Raw genomic sequence first — 21,173 nt, 5'->3', positions numbered from 1 at the left:
TGACTTACAAATACAATTCAAAAATATTTAATAATATTCACTGTACAAGGCATCCTGGAAGAAAGGGCTTCAGTGACATAATGCGGGGAGCTAATTTTTTCAGCCTGCTTTTCCAGCTAAATGACAGAAAAAGAATAGGATTAATTATCAATTTTCAACATGGCACAATGTGTGGGGTGCCTTAGGGACATGTTCTGGGGCCATATTTAATATGATGATGATATGGAAAAGGAGGTGAAGAACAGTGAGATAGGAAATATTTGCAACTAATTGATACAAATTATTTGAGTTATTCAAGACTAGAAAATATTGTGAGATGTTTCAGAGAAACCTTACAAAACTAGGTGAAAGGGTAGCACAATGACTGATGAAATTCAGTGCTGACAAATTCATGTTAATGTGTATTGGAATAAGTAACTTGAATTGCTGAATACTATTTACTGTTCCTCATAATACAAGGATAGGGAGATGTTCAATTACATTCAAAGGCAACAAATGTAAAGCTTTTTTTTACAATGTGTAATTAACCTGTGGAACTGACTGCCACAAGATATCCTCAAGGCCGAGTGTTTAGTAGGATTCAAGAAAGGATTACACATTTATATGGATAATGAGACTATCCAGGTACATAAATAGGATACATATATATGTGAACCATTAGCTGCTGGGGGCAGTAAGAAGGAAACTTCATCTGTAAGCAAGTTATTTCTCTGAAGCCTCTGCTACTACTCCCTGTCAGAGACATGATATTGGACTTTCATCATTGATCTGATCCAGTGGGCAATTCCTATTTTCCTTTGTTTCAAAAGAAAATAAAACAAAAACCACTTCCAAATGGATAGCTTTTGTTATGGGTTTAGAGTAAAGAAGAGATACTGACATGTTTGATCCTTCCTACAAAGATATTTGAGCTTCTGAGTTATTTAAAAAAAAAATACTTGAGAAAATTGCAAAATGTATGGCAACAAACCATATGGAAAGAGTGAGTGTATGTGTATGATAAGGAGAGCTATAGTACAGAGTCGTTCAAAAGTGATGGTTTCCCATTCCTTAGCACAACTAAAGAGTGTTCCTCTGTGTATACATAGAATATAACTTAGTTATTTCTCTCCAAATTTAAAATTCAGAAGATTGAAATAGCAAAAATAGTAGTTATATTCATGTGTGCACATGCTTGCAGTTAGAGTTTTCAATAGCTCACACGGTCCCAATGTCTCTGACACCGAATCTTTGGGGAATATCTATCTTTAAATTCTGTCTTCTAACTATGGAGAAGTTCCGAAGTAAAGCAATATTATTTTGTGTTGTTATTTTAACAATTCATCTCTCAGTTTACTGTATCTTCTGAATATAATGTATTTATTTATTATAAATCAATAGAATGAGAAAATTGTAAGTTAACTGTTTCTTAACAATTAACATGCTTTTTTTTTTTTTTCCCCCCAGTTTAAAAGAATGCTCAACAGGGAGTTGACCCACTTATCTGAAATGAGCCGATCAGGCAATCAGGTCTCAGAATATATATCAAACACATTCTTAGGTAAGAATATATTATGGGAGTGATTTGTCTTTTTAGTAGTTATGCATTTCATAAACTACATTGTTTAGTATTTGGACAGAGAGATCATTATAAATTGATAAAATTAGCTCTCTGCATAAATTGTTGCATATATACATTTTGTGTTGCTGTTTTGCTCAGAAAGTTGTTGAGTACTGTAGCAAAGCGTTTTGGTTAAAGACCTATTCCTATGTATTCCCATGAACTGTTATAGTTAACATGAAATAATCTTGCCTATTACCAACATAATTGAGGAGGGATTAGTATAGTGAATTGTTTGATAGATTTAAAGATTTAATCCTTGCACCCAGTTCCAATTTTGCCCAGTACAGAAGTTATATGGTTATACTATAAAGGCATCTTGATCTGATGAAAGTACACAGCTAAAAATAATCTCATTGAATCTCTCAGCACATGGTTGTGGTGCATTGGCATTCCCCATCTGCGGATAGAGCGGGTGATAAAGATGACTGAGTCAACATCTGAACAGATTTCTGCTAGGAGAATAACTTCAGCCAAGGAACTTGTGGTGGGGAGGGCTTGGTAACCATGACATTGTATTAGCAGGTATGAAGATAATAATGGAACAGTCCTCTCAAGTCCCACCTGTGTGATTTTGTAAAGAAAAAAGATGTATTGCTATTTTTAAATAAATAAAAACAATATTCTATATTTGTGTATATTGAAGATAGATATAGAACATGCTAATTTAAACATGGCTTGAAGACAAGCACACACTTAGCCTATTTAAGATTGTGAATATAGGTAGGGACACATGGGTATGTCTAGATTAGGATTAAAGGGCATTAAAATATATGTTAAAATATAGCGTGAATGTGGGTGTGTGTTTAAATAAATTTTATCCAAATCTACAATACCCTCAATGAATTGGTTAAAATGGTGTCCATTTAATTTATTCACTGTTTTAGTAGAATGCCCAGATTCACCTGCACAGTAAAGTTTACCTGCTTGTGTGAGAAGTGAAACTCTATTGTACAGTTTCAGGAATATTTAGAAGCTCAGGATAAGGCTGCCTGAGGAGATGACCCACTTAGAAGGTGCCTCTCACATCCTCTGACTGAAAAGACTGAGCTATCAGCATCTTTGCATGTTTTCACGTGAAAAATTAAAAGTCATTTTGACAGGAATAAAAAATGCAGCTGTCAGCCTTTCACATGTGACCTGCATCTTTCAAGCAGAATAAGCTCTGGAGAGACAAACACTTAGAATCTACTGAGAATTAATATTGACTTTCTGTGGTTGGCATGCAAATAAAAAACAATATATTAATAAATAAAAGAAATGAAAATGTAAGGGGTTGCAACACGACTATCTCAGTTACAGAACTCTCCTTAAATATATTATAATAAGAACATGCATATAAATATATAGATTCAGAACAACGATGTGTGGAAGGAAAATGTTCTTACAGAAAATTTAAATGAATTTATGTCTTGTTAACCAAATTCTGCATTTTCCCCCTTATTTCTTTAATACTCAACCCATCTGCTGTACATTTTAAAGACCTACTAACATTTGAAAGCTAGGAACATTTAGTGAGAAAGATAGGGTTTTACTGTTTTGCTTTGAAATATAGGCGCTGCACTCCTAATCAGCGACACATGCCTTAAATATATATATATTCTCTTGGTAGAGAATCAAGGCTCCTACAGTGTATATTCATACATAAACAGTGTGATTAACCAGTTCTCTTCTAGACAGATAATGTAATGGAACCTAGCAACCAGTATAAAATAATCTGCTGTAAAAACCATATCAATATGGGAAATTATCTTATTTTAAACATACAAAAGGTGATCAGTACTCATAGCATTAGCTGCCCATATTTAACAAAACATGAGGAAATCCCATGGAATTCCATGGCAGATCTCAAATCTTTCCGACAGACACTTTCTTTCACTTGAGCTAATCTGACAACTCAGTTTATAATCCTCCCCGTTGATGGATCTAAACTTTGTGCATATGACCGAAACCATAAACATCAAGGTATGCACACGAGTCACTGCTCTTCATCTGTTGTCTCTTTTCACCAGTCAAGAACTCTCCTCCTCCCCTGCTTTTCTAATTGGTCAGAGAGTGGGATGGGGAGAGGGAATTATGCTGCAGGCTAAAAACTTGGTGGCATTTTTACATTCTCTTCTTCGCTGTGATTTGTTCGGAATTCTCTGCATTTTCCAGTGGTTGCAAACTCCTGAAAGATAGACAATAAAAACTGAAGGAGCAAACACAGTAATCCAGAAATGCCACTGCATTCCCTATGCAGTTTCACTCTGTCCATTAAAGATGACCAGCACAGGAGGGGAAAAGATGTTTGTACTTTTTTTATTTTTAGGATATATATGTAAACATATAGAAGGTCAAAAGGCTTGTTGGCTTGTTTAGAAGTGTATTTTTAATTATTTTCCCTGATAATTTTTATGTTAGAAATATCAGTCCTTCCTTGACTTTCCTGGTTTTGCTGAAGGACTCCTTGAAGGACTGGAGAACACATGGTGGTATTACATCACAAAAGATAAGCTTGAGAAATTGAGAAGGAAACATTTTAAATCAAACTGTTTAAAACTCTTTGCTTAGTTGTTGTTTTTTGTTCATTTGGTTTGGTTTTTGGGCGGGTTATTTGTTTTGTTTAAAAATTAGGAGAAAAGCCCTCTATTGCAATAGATTTCACATGCACGCACGCTGTCTCTTCAGTGGAGGGGTGAAAGAGCATATTCTTCAGTTCACCAGTCCTCCATCAAAAACAGGAAAGATCGGGACTTGCTAGCCCTCTTATTTCTAAGGTTAGAAAAAAATAAAAATGCTTTTTAAAATATTTTCATGCCTCCTTTTATATATCATAAGGAAGCAAAAAGGGCAAAACCGCTTTTTTCTCTCCATTGCAGGCCACCTTGCAGGCCACTCAGGCTAACTTCAAAACCTTTAACATTCAAGAATATTCCATTGTTTCATAGCACAAAAGAAAGGGCTTTTTAAATGTGGGGGAGGAAGTTCAGAGACTACTTAATTAAATTTGTACATATGGGAAAAAATACATTTAATATTTAACTCTTCCAGACTTTGTTGCTTTCCATCTGCTTGAAACAAGACAAAAACAGTTCAGGAGAACCTTTTCCAAATGACTTGCATGGAATGAAATCCAGACTCAAGGGGTATGTCTACACTGCAATAAAAATCCCATGGCACTGAGTCTCAGAGCCAGGGTCAGCTGATTCAGGCTCTCGGGTCTCGAGCTGAGGAGCTAACAATAGTAGTGTACAGGGGCAGCTCTATGTATTTTGCCGCCCCAAGTACGGCAGTGAGGCAGCCTTTGGCGGCATGCCTGAGGGAGTCCGCTGGTAACGTGGATTCGGTGGCATGCCTGCGGGCAGTCCTTTGGTCCCGCGCCTTCGGCGTAACCGCCGTTGAATTGCTGCCGAAACCAAGGGACCAGCGGACCTCCCGCAGGCATGCCACCAAAGGCAGCCTGACTGCCGTCCTCAGGGCAACCGGCAGGCTGCCCCCCGCGGCTTGCCGCCCCAGGCACACGCTTGGTGCCTGGAGCCGCCCCTGGTTGTGTAGATGTTTGGGCTTGGCTGGAGCCTGGGCTCTGAGACCCACTCCCTCATAGAGTCTCAAAACCCAGGCTCCAGCCCAAATATCTCTGCAGTTTTATAGCCCTGCAACCCACATCCTGCAAGCCCGAGTAAGCTGACCTGGGACCGCTGAAGCCGTGCCACAGGTCTTCTATTGCAGTGTACCCTTTGGGACTTATTCTCATTTATATGAAGGTCACTTTTCACTAGTCTGGAAGTGTAAAGGGGGCCTTAAAGTGTATCTAAGTGTAATTTACCCTAACCATAAACCCCTTTAAACTTTACACTGCCAGATCAACATAAAGTAACCATCTGTAAATGAGAAGCAGGCACTATGTATCTGGATCTTTGAGCTTTCCTTTTGGAAGTGTTTCTGCACATTTGAAGTGTGGTCATTGTCAGAAAAGTGACTGTAAAAATGGCACCTTCTTACTTGACACATCTCCTTCCTTTGCATCTTCAAGTCACATCTTCATATCTGACAAAAACAAGTTTGCACTTTGGTTAACGCAATAGAGTAATTCATCCGAGAACAACAAACTTCACTCTTTTGTACTTCATAGGCCATGAGCAAACTTGCAAGTTAAGTCCTGATTACAGATATCTTTATTACTGGTAATGATGTAAGCACCAGAAAGAACAGCTTGATTTTCAGATCCCAGTTTGAACTTCCATGTGTGGCACTTTTTTAAGAAATAAAATCTATTGCATCATAAATTAAGTAAGTAATTTCCCACAGTTAGAAACAGAAGAAATATGATTCCTCACAATGTTATTTTTACAAAGTCATCCTTCAGAATATAACAACACTTCAGACAACAGATATTTCCAAAACTAAAGTGTGAACCAAAGAAAAAACAATCAGTATTTTGACAAGGGCTTGAAAAATATTGTAATTTTCTTGGGCTGTGCACATAAGGATGAGAGATGGTAATGTTTTAGCCTGAAGCCAGTATTTAAGAGTACAATCTATCAATGCTCTTCTTGCCATAATCAGCTCAAGCTATTTTTTGTATTTATGTTATATAACTTCTAGAGCTGGTCAGAAATTTTCTGGAATAGGATGTTTTTTCTCTCAGAAAATGCCAGTTTGTTGAAATTTTGTATTCCTGCAGAAATGTTCTTTGAGAACACATTGGTTATAATGAAATTTTAACAGAAACCAGACAGATTTTGGTTGGTCCTGCCTGCTTGGTTTCCTGCCAGCTTGCCCTGCTAGCTCCTTGGCAGCCTGCTAGTGCTTGCAACCGCCTTTCCAGAATCCCTGGCTCCAGGGCAGCCTGCCACACTGGCTGCCTCGGAGTGGGAGCTACCAGGACTTTCAGACTCTGGCAGTTCAGAAACCCTGGGAGCCCTGACTCCCTGCCTGCTGTTTCCAGAAGTTTGAAACGAAATTTTGGAGTTTGCATTCTAAAGGAAATACCTACATTCATTTTTTCATTCTGATTCTGAACTTTTTTATTATTATTATTTTGGAATGTCCCATGGAATGCAATTCCAGTTTCTGGACAGGTCTACTACTTTCTTTTTATGGAAAGGATTACCTCCCTATACATTGTTGGGTGAGGGGGGGATGATGCAGCCACAAACTACCCTCAAAGTCTATTCAGAAATAATGAAACAACCTTTGGAGTAGTGCAGTGATTCATGCAGTTGAACTTCGTTTCTTATTCAGTTTTTGTTGTTTTTAATTTCTGATCATTATTAGTCTCCACATTTAGCTTTAAAAAGACAGAATGATAATGGAAGGTTTATAGTGAACACAAAAACAGTCTTAACCCCTAAGATCGACAAAAAATATATAATTTTAGTAAGTATGGAAAATGCCCTTCAGTTATTTTTTTTCTCCCTTTCTTCAAAGACAAACAACATGAAGTGGAAATCCCTTCTCCAACACAGAAAGAGAAAGAGAAAAAGAAGAGGCCTATGTCCCAGATCAGTGGAGTGAAAAAACTGATGCACAGCTCTAGTTTAACTAATTCCAGTATCCCCAAATTTGGTGTTAAAACCGAACAAGAAGATGTTCTTGCCAAGGTAAGGAAGATTTAACCTGTTCTCTACCAAGACCTTAGAAACTTACCATGCAGTTTAATGAAGTTTTGAGGTTATCAAACAGACGTCAGTGTGTTATCCCATACTCTTTCCACACCCTTTGATTTCAAGGGCTAAGTCAGATTCTGATCTCACTTAGGCAAGTATAAATCAGGAACACTGAAAAAATGAAGTGAGTGTATAGTAAACTTCTGTTCCAACAGGAGCATAGTGGGAATTTTTTCTATCTGAGAAGTACATAATATAAAATAAACCAGCATTGTATGTGTATTAATAAGGTTCTTATGCATAAATCATCAGCAAAATAAAAAGCAAACTTTCATTTGAGCACTGTCAGAGGGTTTAGTATATTATTTTCACAATGGTTCAACCAATTTGTTAGCTTGAATCTTCATGACTCTGCTGTTGAAGCTATTTCAAACAAAAAATAATTGGAAAATTAAGTATTTGATTTAAGAGTTTCTTTTGCTTAATTTCATTCTAGGAACTAGAAGATGTGAACAAATGGGGCCTGCATGTTTTCAAAATAGCAGAACTATCTGGAAACCGACCTCTGACAGTCGTCATGAATACTATTTTCCAGGTAGGAAAGATGGAAGCAGCACTAGTGCTCTTTATTCAGCAATTGTTATGTTTCTTATAAACTGAATTGTTTTCCTCTTCCTTCCTCCAGGAACGGGATTTGTTAAAAACATTTAAAATTCCAGTAGACACTTTAATAACTTACTTGATGACCCTAGAGGACCATTACCATGCAGATGTGGCATATCACAACAACATACATGCTGCAGATGTCGTTCAGTCTACCCACGTACTGCTATCAACCCCAGCTTTGGAGGTAAATCCACATATCCATGGAAGAGGGGAAAGGGAAACACACACATGCAAAATATCAAAAACTCTTCTAAGCTAAATGTAAATCATCCCAGTGTCTGTAAGACAGTGTGTTTCTTGTAATATAGTTTCATGAGACTTTGTCTTCTCAGGGAATTTAGTGAGGACTCAAGTTTATTTACTTGGTTTTGTCCAGTGACTAGTGCTAAATCAACCACATTCTGTTGGTAATGTGGTAACCTGTTTTCACCACCTACTTTTAACTACAGGTCATGTCCTGTCATTTCCCATGTGGAGTTCTCATTGAAACCAATGGGAATTGTACAGAAAAGGCGATGACAGGATATGTTTCACTAAGTAATATAATAGGGTGTTTTTGTTTTTTTCACTGATACATTTTCTGTCCACAAGGCTACATTTATATTTTTCTGCTTCTCTAAACTGAATTTCTCTAACATTCGCTTCAATGTAATATTCAGTACTCAGGCAGTGTTAAACCCATATTAGATCTTTAATGGGTTGTCTTATTTTGTTAAAAAAAAACTTGAAATCCAGACTTTTTTAAATGAATCCTCTTTATATGAGCTGTTTAAAAGAGAGCTTAAGTCTCTGAGGTGAAAGGAAGCTAGAGAAATGTTGGAATCTCTCTCCTCTTTTATTATAAGACTGTGATTAAGCCTAACTTACATTTTACTTTGAAACTCCAGTCATTCAAAAGGATTTGCATCCACTTAGACCAGGTTTCCATTTTAGCCCTCTGGCTCTTTGGTGCTGAATGCCTCCTCCCTCCCTCGCCTTCCCCTTGAAGTGGATGAACAGGGAGAGCTCTAGAGATCTCTGAGAGGTCTGTTGGCTCCTAAAGGAATCAGTCCTCTTGGAGATTTCCCTCATGGCAGGCAGGAGGTTCAGCTTCTGTTCATAAATGGAGCTGCATTACCACTCGCTCCAGTGGGCAGCCAAACTGATTGTCAGTAGCATTACTTGATCTGTTGAGTCAGCTATCCTTCAGAGTCTGTGTTCAGCACAGTGTTTGAGCCAGTAAAATACTAATATCCCCCTAGATACTGTTATTGACTAGTTTATTTTCATAATGGCTTCTAAAAGGAGAATCAGTACATTGTAGGATGTATACCTTGCAGCTTACAGATATACTGTAATAAATCATAACCATTCTCTCTTAATATAATTTAGGAGGCATGCTCCTTTTTAACGTAACCAATACATATGATATGTTGATAATGTAATATAAGAATGCTTAATGCAACATAAATATACTACCTGGGGTAACACCACAGTGTATAATAATTAGTTAGGCCAAAATTTTCAGACTTGGGTAGGTGCTAAGATTTAGGCACCTATTTATATTTAGTGATCTAAATACAAATGACCTTATTTATGGAGAGATGCTGAAAAACCCACAATTGTTTTGTTCTGTTGAATTCAGTGGTGCTTTCAGTGCTCAAGACATCTAAAAAACAGGCACTTTTATGTAAGTGTCTGTCGATACCCAAATTTGAAATGTCTTGTATATGTCAAGGACTATTTTCCAAAACTTTGTGTGGATTATATTTAAATAACTTTTTGAAGTTCCTGTTATATTTAAACTATGTTGAAAGATGTTTTTGTTTGTTTGTTGTTTTTGTTTTATTTTTTGAAATATGAATTTTGAAGGAGAAAAAAAATCAGTGCATTATCCTTTTACTGAAAAGGCAGTTTCCTTGGTTAGTAATTGTTGTTTCTATTGTATGGTTTTTCAGGCAGTGTTCACTGATCTGGAGATTCTTGCAGCAATTTTTGCCAGTGCAATACATGATGTTGATCACCCTGGGGTTTCAAACCAATTTCTTATCAACACAAGTAAGTGAGGGTTTGTTTGTTTGGTTTTTTGTAATATTTACAGTTTCTACTTGGTATCCTGTAAGATATGTGCATAGAAAATGAGAAGCACAAGCTTTTCCACTTCATACCCTTCTCTTACCTTTTCTTAGAATACACACGTGTTTGTATTTTAATCTGATAGTCATTTTGCAAGTAATTTAATCCTAGACATAATATTCCCATTGCACTAAATACTCAAAGGGGGCAGGAGTTACTAGGTGGCTGAACTTTAGCACTGTCACCCACTAGGGGCAGAATGGTAGTTCTTCTCCTGAAATAAAGTGGAAGTTATGTAAGGTTTCCATTAAATAAGAAAAAAATGGGTAAGAGCAGAATAGAAGATTAATGGAAATAAAATATAAAGAAATGAAAAAAAGAAAGAAAATGGTTAATATGAGTAGGGTCAGCCCTAGGTTTGTGTGGCTCTTTGCAAAATAGCATGTGCAGGACCCATTCCTCTCTGTAGATACCTGTGATAATTTCCTAGCTTCTGCATATTCATGGCATACATGGCTGCCTCCTGCCTGCAAAGTCCCTTAGGCTGTGGTAAAGCCTCTCCCCCTATTTCTGAGGCTCCCCAGCCTCTAGTGATAGCCCCCTATATGAACAAAGAAGCAGGGAGAGGTGGAGCAGCCTAACACCACCTCTGAATGTGAAGTCCAGTGTACCAGTGACATATTCTGCATTGCTCTGGTCTGTACTGCGGCATTACGAGAATCCTCCTACCTTTCTACCAAATATGAGCATGACTTCTAATTTTTTAAGGGCTAGATCGTGATATCTCTATTGAATAGCCCCTAACTCCATTTGTAACCCCATTGATTTGAATGGGACTATTTGTGGAGTAAGATATTATACAACATGCATCCGGTAACACAGTCTGGATCAATGTAAGTTACTTTATACAATATTATTGCTTTTGCCATCCCAACTGAATTTCCTTTTCCAGTAGCTCACCAGAAATATCAAGGTTGAAATTACATTGAGGGTCTGATAAAGCAAGGGGGGAAAAATCAAGAAAATGGAATCATGTCTGTGGGTGCATCTTTAACCTATCTACATACATGTTAGTAGATAATGTAGGTAATTTCTGCATTGACTGACTCTGTTGCACCAGTTCTACAATGCCATGACCCAGCAGTCTGTGGGAGAGTGTTCCAGCTTTGACTTTTTTGCTGTTATAGGTTCAAATCAGACCCTGAACATTATTTGAGTTTATTTTTATGTGCTTTAATGGCCTGCAGGCTACCCTATAGTGAAATGCAAATTGGTGACTCAACCACAAGGAGGAGGATTGGAGATGTCACCAGAGTTTCAAAGCTATATTGATAGCAAGTGCACTTCAACAGCGCAACATAGGAACAGATTGAACCAGGCTTAGTGCGCAAAAAAGCACTTAATATTAAATCTCCCAAGATGTAAATAAACCATTTCATGGGTACATTCAAAGATAACACACTATTATGAGGGCATGGAACTGCTATAGAATGAGAAGAATTTAGTTTAATTTAAGTAAAAGCATTTAAATCTGGGAATTATTTTTATTCATTTCTGCAGAGATTGCTGAATTTTTGTGAGATTACCATTGGGTGACTGGCCAACTCAAGGAACTGATAGTGGTATATAAAGCTCTTCACTTCTGGGTAAACCGTTCAAATCCAGCCCAACTATTCATATAGTTATTCAGTGACTTATAAGAAATGAGACAATCATTTTAGTCTAGTCACCGCTGGACAAGCTTCCACATTACATTTGGCACTAATTGGCACTCTTGTTGGCAGGCTAAAGAGAGGCCAAGGATTTCAGGGCAATGGAGACTGCACAACACTGTCTCTCCCCCCAGGATAGTGTTCCCTACCAGTTAGGTTGGAGGTGCATTGCCATGGCACCGTAGAGAAGTCTGTACTGTCACTACGTGTGTTTTATTTACTCTGTGGATAAACAGAAAATGCCAGTCTCCAAAAACGCTCTCACTGGAGCTCTTTTTACAAGTATTAAATTCAGTGGGGACTCAGACTTTAAAAGGATTAGAGAAAAACAGTAGAAAATACATCACCATCTTTGGGGACAAAGACACTTCCCCAAACAGAGGAACAGTTCATCTAAGAGTATATATACTGATTTCTGGCACCCAAGATGTCTGCCACTGACCAGGAGGGATGTGGCTAGGGCACTGAGAGGAGAGACAGACTCTCTGCACCCCCTGACCAGCCTCTTTGGCAAAGGTCCCTTGGAGCTGTGGGAATTAAGGTGCTCCCCCTCAATCGTAACCCCTGAGGGAGAGCAACTATATAAAGCCATACAGTTTTCTTCAATCTTTTCTCACAAACATACTGGGAGCCACTAACAAGATTGTTATATCGAATAACATGTGGGTACTTTCCCCTTCTTCCACAGCAATTACAAATGTTAACAAAATCAAACCACCCACAGGGCCTCAACCTTTCTGAGTAACAGTAGTGTTGAGCACTCCTTACAGCCTTGGCCTCCAGAAAGGCTGATTTTCCTACAATTTTCCACGTTCCTTCTTGGAAAAATAGCAAATAAACACGCTTACAGAATTTTCTGTGAAAGATGAAAGGGCTGTTGGTTGACAAACAAGGTCTCTTTCTTCTCTGCTATTATGGCTTTTCTGCCTTCAAGGCAAAGAAAGGTAGAGGAAGGATTTCCTGAATCACAAGATTCACGTGTTCAGTACAGGAGAGTGAGACAGCAGGAGAATACATAATGAGGCTCCTGAAATCTGAACACAAGAGCCTTCATGTGCAACCCCATTGAGCTGAAGGGATTTTAGACTATAGTGTCTACAAAAGAAGATAACGAGGAGAAAGAGTAGAATAGACTGATGCACAGCTAGATTTAGGATACAGAAACTGTAATAAACAGAAATTAATGTCAATAAATGACAAGTGTGATTGCATACAAAGTATTCTTTTTCAATAATGCAATCGTTATAGGCCATATACTCAAAGGCATGTAAATGGTTGTGTGTATACAATCCAGCTGTGCTCCTGCGTAAATGGAATAAAATATGCTCTTCATTTTCAAAGTAGGCTGGTTAGTTGGCCTAAGTAGATGCATGCAGACTTTTGCGTATATCTAAGTACAAGTTGTTCCTGGATGTGCTAAGAGGGTACATGAGCCCCTTTATTTTCACTGCTGTATAGACCGAGTTAAGAATACTCACATTTGAAAAAGAAGCATCCTGTCACTACTAGTGAGTTGCATGCAATTCAGTTATTGGGCCAGGTCACTGCTTAGGGCTTTCAAACTATATGGCTCTCCCAAGAGAATATTGAGAAGCACCGCTGGTATTATCCTGTCACCCTCCTCCCAAAACATGCTGTTTTCATATACTAATGACCCCTTTACTCCTCAGAGTGCCTGAGATTGTTGAAGTGCATACAATGAAAATTAAGCTGTTTGCTACATGCTTAAACCAGGGCAAATCCTTAGCTTTGTTTTTCTGGCTCTGAGTTGTAGGCAGATGCAAGTTAACTTTAATAATATTGTGTTAGAAGGTGTGAGTGCTGCACATGTGGGATGGGTTCTGAAAGTACTGATCTGATTCTTTATGCTTGTTCCCCGTACTTTGCCTCAGTTTGTTAGGGTTTTCTGGGGTTTTAAGTTTACTTCATCAGTTCCGATAGTCTCTGGGTTACACAAAGCTTGTTTCCTGTGCAAGCCAATACAGATAGTTTAAAAAATAGAAGGAACAAAAGTGTATCTCTAAATCCTGTTAAAAATATTATGAACTCACTTTTCTGCGTTACCATCTCATGAGATTCCAAATGGTAAATCTAGGAAGGGGTTAGTTTGACCTGCAGCCTGCAGGGATGAAGAGAAGGACTGTTGTAAATATTAGAGTAATATGTGCTTTTCAGCTGTCTTGGGAATCTGAAAAATCAAAAAATAACCTGGAGGGAAACACAAGCTTTGTTAACATTCTGCCTCGTGACTGTCTTGCAGACTCTGAACTTGCCTTGATGTACAATGACTCATCGGTATTGGAGAACCATCATTTAGCTGTGGGTTTCAAGTTGCTACAGGAGGAGAATTGTGACATTTTCCAGAATCTGACCAAAAAACAAAGACAATCACTGAGGAAAATGGTCATTGACATTGTGAGTTACAGCTTGAATTTCCCACTTCTAATGCATTCAGATTCCATTAACAAAAGAAACCTTAGATAGATTTCTGGTACATTATATACACTCAGGCACATAATGCAGGCAATGCAATGAAAATTGCATTAGGTATAAAGCATGTATGTTGGGTTTCTTTTGAGTTAAAACTAAAGGCTGGCACAACCAACAGCGTTTACGGCATGGGGAACCCTAGTTAGGAAAAAAAATTATATAGTCATATGTGTGGATCATGGTTCCCCCCATACCTCCCGCCAAAAAAACAATAACATAAACCTGTATCTCTTCATGATTTGGTGGCTGTCATTCAATCATTTTAGTTACTAATGCTTTGTGTTCGCCTTCAAGGTGCTTGCAACAGACATGTCTAAACATATGAATCTGTTGGCTGATTTGAAAACTATGGTTGAAACCAAGAAAGTGACAAGTTCTGGAGTTCTACTTCTTGATAACTATTCAGACAGAATTCAGGTAAGATTATCCATGCTGAAAAATAGTCACTAGCTTTCATTTACTAGGTTTGTCTCCCCAGTCCTACTTGGGTGTTCGTCTCATTTAATTCTGTCCCCATTCTCACCTCATTACACTCTCCCTTTCCTTTCAAATGTGTTTATTAGCCGGAAGGGCCATATTTCCATTCAATATCACATTCTGTTGGGCATTGACCAGTTCTTTGGTTGAGCTTTGAGCTAGGAAACTACTTTTTCTGGGTTTAATTTGCTATGGCCTAACCTCTAAGCATCTTTGAACTTGATCAGCCTTGCACTTAAACATTTTCTACCTCTTAATATAGACAGAAGCTGTAGAAGTGAGATAATTTTTGGCTATTAATGGAAATGTGAAAAACACACATAGGCACATCCAGCTTTTGCTGTACAGAATAAATGCTGCGCTACCTGTATTTTCAAGATTCTGTTTCACAGCCACCAAATGTGTAAATGGAAAAAAGAGCCTTTCGTTTCTAGTGTTAATAACACAGGCGGTGCTCAATAGATAATATATATTTGTCCATTTTAGGTTTTACAGAATATGGTACACTGTGCAGATCTAAGCAATCCAACCAAGCCACTCCAGCTCTACCGCCAGTGGACCGACAGAATAATGGAAGAGTTCTTTCGTCAGGGAGACCGGGAAAGAGAGAGGGGCATGGAGATAAGTCCCATGTGTGATAAGCACAATGCATCTGTAGAGAAATCACAGGTAATCCATTTGAATAAGTAATGAGATAACATGCCAATACATTCTAATTGATAAACTTGGATCTTAGTCACTTGATTTGTTTTATTTGCCTGGGTTTCTGGATGTATGTTGTTGAATTTTTCCACATTAATTAATTCAGCTTTTAAGAGGAGTTGAGATTTCCTACCATTAAAAATAGCTGTGTGTGGGCCAAAGAGCTCCAGCATGGCACTGTTCTGTAATGTGGGACGTGCTATAAGGAGGAATACGATACATCTTTTCATTAAGCTTCCCTTTAATAGCACAATCATATGTAAAACAGCTGTTCAGCTCAAGAGATAAGAATAAGTTGTTGGGAATTAGATTTAAAAATAAACCCTTTCCAATATCCATCTCCCATTAATACAAAATAAAAAGCTACGGATTCAGCCTGGAGCACTGCAATCTGTTGAGAATGCTACAAAAGCCCATTTTCCACATAGAATAGCATGGCTTCTTTTCAGCCTTCTTAAAGATAGGGTATCCAGCATGCCTGTTTCTGACAATAGTATGCTCAGACATTGTACTGTGTTCTTCTGGGAAGGAATGAACATCAGGAGCCTCTATTATTTCTCTTTTGTTTTATAACCTATATGTGCATTTTTTCTTGGGAATAAGGTACTCATCCTAATTTTGTATTGTGACATTACTTGGAACAGGTGGGGTTTATAGACTACATTGTTCATCCTCTCTGGGAGACATGGGCAGATCTTGTTCACCCTGATGCCCAGGATATCTTGGATACCCTGGAGGACAATCGTGAATGGTACCAGAGCACAATCCCTCAGAGTCCTTCTCCTGCACCTGATGACCAGGAAGAGGGTCGGCAGGGCCAAACTGAAAAATTCCAGTTTGAACTAACATTGGAGGAAGATGGTGAATCAGACACTGAAAAGGACAGTGGAAGTCAAGTGGAAGAAGACACCAGCTTCAGTGACTCCAAGACTCTTTGCACCCAGGACTCAGAATCCACTGAAATTCCTCTTGACGAGCAAGTAGGCGAAGAAGTGGAAGGGGAGGAGAGCCACCCAGAACCTTGCGTACTAGAGGAAGATCATTCTCCTGACACGTAACAGTGTGAAGACTCAGTTTCTTTCTCTCTGTCTCTTTGTCTCTCTCTCTCTCTCTCTTTTTTTTAAATCAGAAAATGGTTTCCAAAGTGCATATCACATGCCACAACCATGGTCACACCTCACTGTCACCTGCCAGGACGTTTGTTGATCAAAACTGACCTTAATTACTCAGTTTGGCACTCAGGAATATTGTAACCACAATTTCACCTCCATGGCATCAGAGAGCAAAGGGGAAAACATCCATGAACAGCATCTTAATAAGATCTCCATTTGGCAGATTTGATTGACGAAATCAGGTCTCTAAAGTGGTTTCAGAGGAATACAGCCTACCAGCAAAAGGCTGGTGTGCATTGGGTGTTTTGTTTTTATTTTACAAGCAAGGCATTGAATAACATTCATCATCAGAGTTTTAAGAAAACAGCCAGAGAATGAACTGAGGTTCCTAATGGAAAACAAATGCACATGAATAATGGGACACAACATGAATCTGTTACCTGTAGGAAGATGAGCTGTGGAAATTGCATAATTTTCTAATTTCAAGTCTTCCTAATACATGACTGAAAAAAAAATAAAGAAAGTGTCACCAAGTGGGTTACACTGACCTCTGCATTTTGTATTATATGTAAAACAGAGATCTTTTGTAGAGCTTACTTTTATTATTAAATGTATTGAGGTATTATATTTAAAGAAAAAAACACCTTCAGAACTTCATCTGCCGCTGGTTATTTTTTCCAAAGAGTAACTTGCAAGTTTTTCAGTACAAATCTGTGCAACACTGGATAATACTTCTAGTTATCTAGTTATAGATTTTATTTTATTTTAGTTTTGCACGTTAGATTTTTATAGCATTGATTTGAGCTGTAAAAATCCATTGTTTTATATACCAATGACTTCCATGAAATATTTTTGTTTATGTTGCAGGAATCCCTTTTAGTAGGATGGAATTCATTTTTTGTTTCTTTTTATTATAATTCTTTCAGACAAACAACAGAAGTCTACTTTTGTCCTCACAGTGGAGCTGACCCTGCAACTCCACTCTTACTCCCACAGGTAGTCCCACTGAAACCAATGGGACCACTCAAGTCAGGAATTGCAAGAGTGGGCCCAGTATGAAAAAGTGATGAACCATCTTTTTATATAAACATAACACTTCTCTTTGCTTAATACAATTAGTTCCATTAGAATATCACTCTGAGGCTGAGAACTGAAGCTCACTAAATAAGAACAACCTATTTGCTGTGGCAAAAGAGTAGAATCTTTCCTATTTTGTCTCCCTTAAAACTTATTTTGTGTCAGCAGTTTGGGCAGTAATTTCTGTTTAGCTGGAGCACATGCTCACCTCAGAAGTACGTGTGTGTGTCTTTAAAAAATAACCTTTAGCATATTTTTCAGAACTCCTTTTCCTTGCATGAAGAGCCAGATCATAAGGTTTTTTTTTAAAAAAAAACAAGTCAGTAATGCTTGGAAAGGTTTGGATTTCCCCCCACATTACTTCAGAATTTCAAAATGTTTCTCTTCCTATGTCCAAGTTGTGCTGAAAGGATCCTACTTTTAAATCTGGTCAGTACCTAAGCCTTCAGTAACTTGGAAGGAAAAAGAGGTTTTATAGAGTCATGTTTGTCATTATGCATTTCTACTGATAGGTCATGTGTAGTGGGAAGGAATTTATCTCCTATGGTTGACTCTTTATTAAGACTAATTTTGATGAGTAAGATTGGGAATAGTTGCCTAGGAAAACAAATTCTGTCACAAATTCTGATCAAATGACAAGGCATACGTGACTTTTTGACAAGATGAAATGGAAATGGCACTTATTTCCTTTGCTTGAGTTCAGTTGAACCAGTGAATGTATAGGAAATGAATAAGGGGTATACCAATTTCAGAGATCTAGGATACAAACCCATTTAAAAACTTTTGGATAATAGTTTAGCTTTTAGTGCATTTTGCATTTTTCTATCTCCAGGTTGTAGGTTTACCTGCCTTTAGCCCCGAAAGGGCTTTATCTGAGAAGATACCAAAGGGGGAAGTGAATGGAGAGATTTTGCCATGCTGAAAGGAGCTTCAGGCTCATTTCTTTCCCTCACCATCTCCCCCTGAGTCCCCACTCCCATCTAAAATTCCTTTCAATCCCCAAGAGTGCCTGGAATCTTAAACATGAAAAAAAGCAATATAAATTCCAAAAATCAATATGGACCTGAAAGGGTTTTACATCTGCACTAATTGAAAACAAACAGGCTTAAAGAAAATGCTACCATATTGTGAAATATACACCCATACACATGGACAATCAAATAGTAGAAAAATGTATGATTTCTTAGAGCCAGGGATCTAATGCACTGTACAATCTTTTTTTTTCTTTGCCGAAGTGTGCTTTAGCATTGCACACTGCTTTAAAAATAATACAATTTACAAGTGGCTTTACATGTTTCTAAATATTTTTACCATAAGAAAGTGCAATGAGTTGGGTACTGAATGGAAAAAAAAGAAAAACCTGCATTTGCTTATAAGAGTACACTTTAGCTTGCAAGTTACTGTACTCAGTAATGCTGTGTTTGTTATTTTTAATTGGGTTTTTTTGCATTATTGTTAAAAATTATGAGTGAATACAGGTAGAACAAATTGCATTCAAAGGTTTTAAAAAAAAACTTGAATGAAATGGATTTTACAGAAAGCTTTGACAATTCTTTTAAAATGCATTATTTATTTTATTTTGTGCCATGCATTTTTCTCACCAAATGACCTTACCTGTAATACAGTCTTGTTTGTCTCTGTTTACAACCATGTATTTATTGTAATGTACATACTGTAATGTTAATTGTAAATTATCAGTTCTTATTATAACATCATCCTTGACAGGTTGGTGTTGCTATATTTGGAAACTCTTGGTGAGAGAATGAATATTATGTATACATACTCCTTGTACATTTTTTCTCCTGTAATATATTCTATGTCACCTTAGAGCTTGTTTATGGAAGATTTGAGAAAAACTATAAAATACATAAAGATATATAAATAAAAAAGCTGCAGGTCTTTGGTCCCAGGGCTGTGCCTTAACTTTGAACAATATTTTCTTCTGTTTTGCTGCATTTGAAAGTAAGGTAGTTATGGGGCTAGGGCTGGGCATTCCTACAATATTTTTAGTAGTTAATTGATTGAGTCACTGGCACAAGCTAGTATGTACAATACTACAACCTGTTTTCATTCATGGCCCCATTTGAAAGTCAAGCTTTTCTTTACCTACAGTAGTGTAATTGCATTGTCTACCTGATGGTTTTCTTTCCACTTTTGAAGACTATAATCAGGGATTACTTCAGCCATTACCTGTTGTTCCCTTTTTGAAGTTAACACAGTCATTTGAAACAGCACTGCAGAAATGTGCTATACACATGGGACAGTTGTAATAACTCATTTGGCTCTTAGGCACATAGGAAAATGAATTAATCAGAATTCATGTGCATTATTATTTTGACAACTGTCCTTCATGTTCCTTCCTTATTGAGATGTACAGGAAGTACAGTACACCACTGTATAACCATAATCCATAGAGTAGGGCAAAAGACAACTTGAAATCTTGGAAATGTTTCCAACATTAATATTAGTGTTACAAGCAGCCAAAGCTTTCCTCTTTTGTAGATGTACCTAAGGCTTTTGTACACATGTGCATAGTGTAGATGCACTAGGTGTAAAGGATGACTGTAACCCTTTAAATAACACTAGTATTAGTTTTGCAGAATTGGACTCTCCTAAGCATCCCTTGCCACTTAAACACCACAGTTGCTGTAGGCCAGTTAGGACTCCTGATAGCAATTAAGTTGCTAGTGTAAGATAGATATTTCTTTTCCATTCCATTGATGCCCAGCCCTTGTAACATGTGACTGTTCAGTGAAAGGAGAGATTCTTTTTCAAGGAAAAACAGAGCCTCCTTTTTGACACAAACTGTAGATTTTAGCAGCCCTGGCCCAAAGGAATTTGATTGCTTTTGTTTTAAACAGTATAAAAGGGACACTATAATAACAGAAATCCTGAACAATTTTTGTTATTGTTTTAGTTTGGTTTTTCCTTTGGGTATGTCTTTAGACTGGCAACTTGTGTGAACATTGCAAATGATTAGTCTTTCAATGGTTTCTTAGCCTCTCTTACAGCCTATGGAGTAGTACTGTACATCGATACCTTCATATGAAATTTTTATATGCAATGGAAATAAAAGCATGGGTTGATTCTGCCTAGATCCTGTACTCGACTTTCTTTTGCAAATAAAGTTTATTGTACATAGTAAGTGCCATCAGTAACAACACATTTTAAGATACAAATGAATGCAATAAGAATTAGATTCGTACATTTCCAGGACCATATTATATACCGAATAACAAGAAGTAAATTAGGGGGGTCAATTAAACAGAGAGGTTATCCCATCAAAGACAACATTCCATAAAAGATCTAATCCAGTAAGGTGCTAAACACTTCAAAAGATAGGGCTTGTTCTTGATTCCATTGAAAATAGTTGAAATTGCCACTGACTTCAGTGGAATTAGGAATGGATCCAGAGAAAGAAAGTGCTCATCTTAAAAAGATCTGAGAACACTTTGAGTTTCCTTAGTGGAGCTATAAATTGAGAGTTCCTCTAGTTAAATATTCACCAGACAACTCTTTGTCTAAATGGATAGTATCACAGTGGTTGTTAAAGTACTGATGAAAAACCAATGCTAACTTCACTAAGGAAGAAATTCATAGATTTCAAGGCTAGACAGGACCATTGTGATCAGCCAGTCTGACCGCCTGTATAACACAGGCCATGGAGCGTCCCCAAAATAATGTCTAGAGC

At 37.6% G+C, this 21,173-nt stretch overlaps 1 protein-coding gene across 7 annotated transcripts in view; it reads left to right on the top strand.

Annotated features, from left to right (window-relative positions):
• Window positions 1-20,577, top strand: part of PDE4D (phosphodiesterase 4D) — a 1,097,801-nt gene extending 1,077,224 nt beyond the window's left edge. For all 7 annotated transcript variants that reach the window (XM_065599005.1, XM_065599006.1, XM_065599007.1 and 4 more), the window contains 9 exons: window positions 1,447-1,540; window positions 7,013-7,185; window positions 7,688-7,786; window positions 7,877-8,041; window positions 9,795-9,894; window positions 13,885-14,039; window positions 14,409-14,531; window positions 15,078-15,260; window positions 15,938-20,577. In XM_065599005.1, coding sequence (XP_065455077.1) covers window positions 1,447-1,540; window positions 7,013-7,185; window positions 7,688-7,786; window positions 7,877-8,041; window positions 9,795-9,894; window positions 13,885-14,039; window positions 14,409-14,531; window positions 15,078-15,260; window positions 15,938-16,351 — 1,506 coding nt within the window. In that variant the 3' untranslated portion in view covers window positions 16,352-20,577. The remainder of the gene's footprint in view (window positions 1-1,446; window positions 1,541-7,012; window positions 7,186-7,687; window positions 7,787-7,876; window positions 8,042-9,794; window positions 9,895-13,884; window positions 14,040-14,408; window positions 14,532-15,077; window positions 15,261-15,937) is intronic.
• Window positions 20,578-21,173: the final 596 nt, after the last annotated feature.

The sequence above is a fragment of the Chrysemys picta genome, chromosome 6 (genome assembly GCF_011386835.1).
Source record: "Chrysemys picta bellii isolate R12L10 chromosome 6, ASM1138683v2, whole genome shotgun sequence".
In the NCBI taxonomy this organism is placed as follows: Eukaryota; Metazoa; Chordata; order Testudines; family Emydidae; genus Chrysemys; species Chrysemys picta.
Note: the sequence above shows the minus strand (reverse complement) of the source record. Positions and strands in the feature narration are given on the sequence as shown.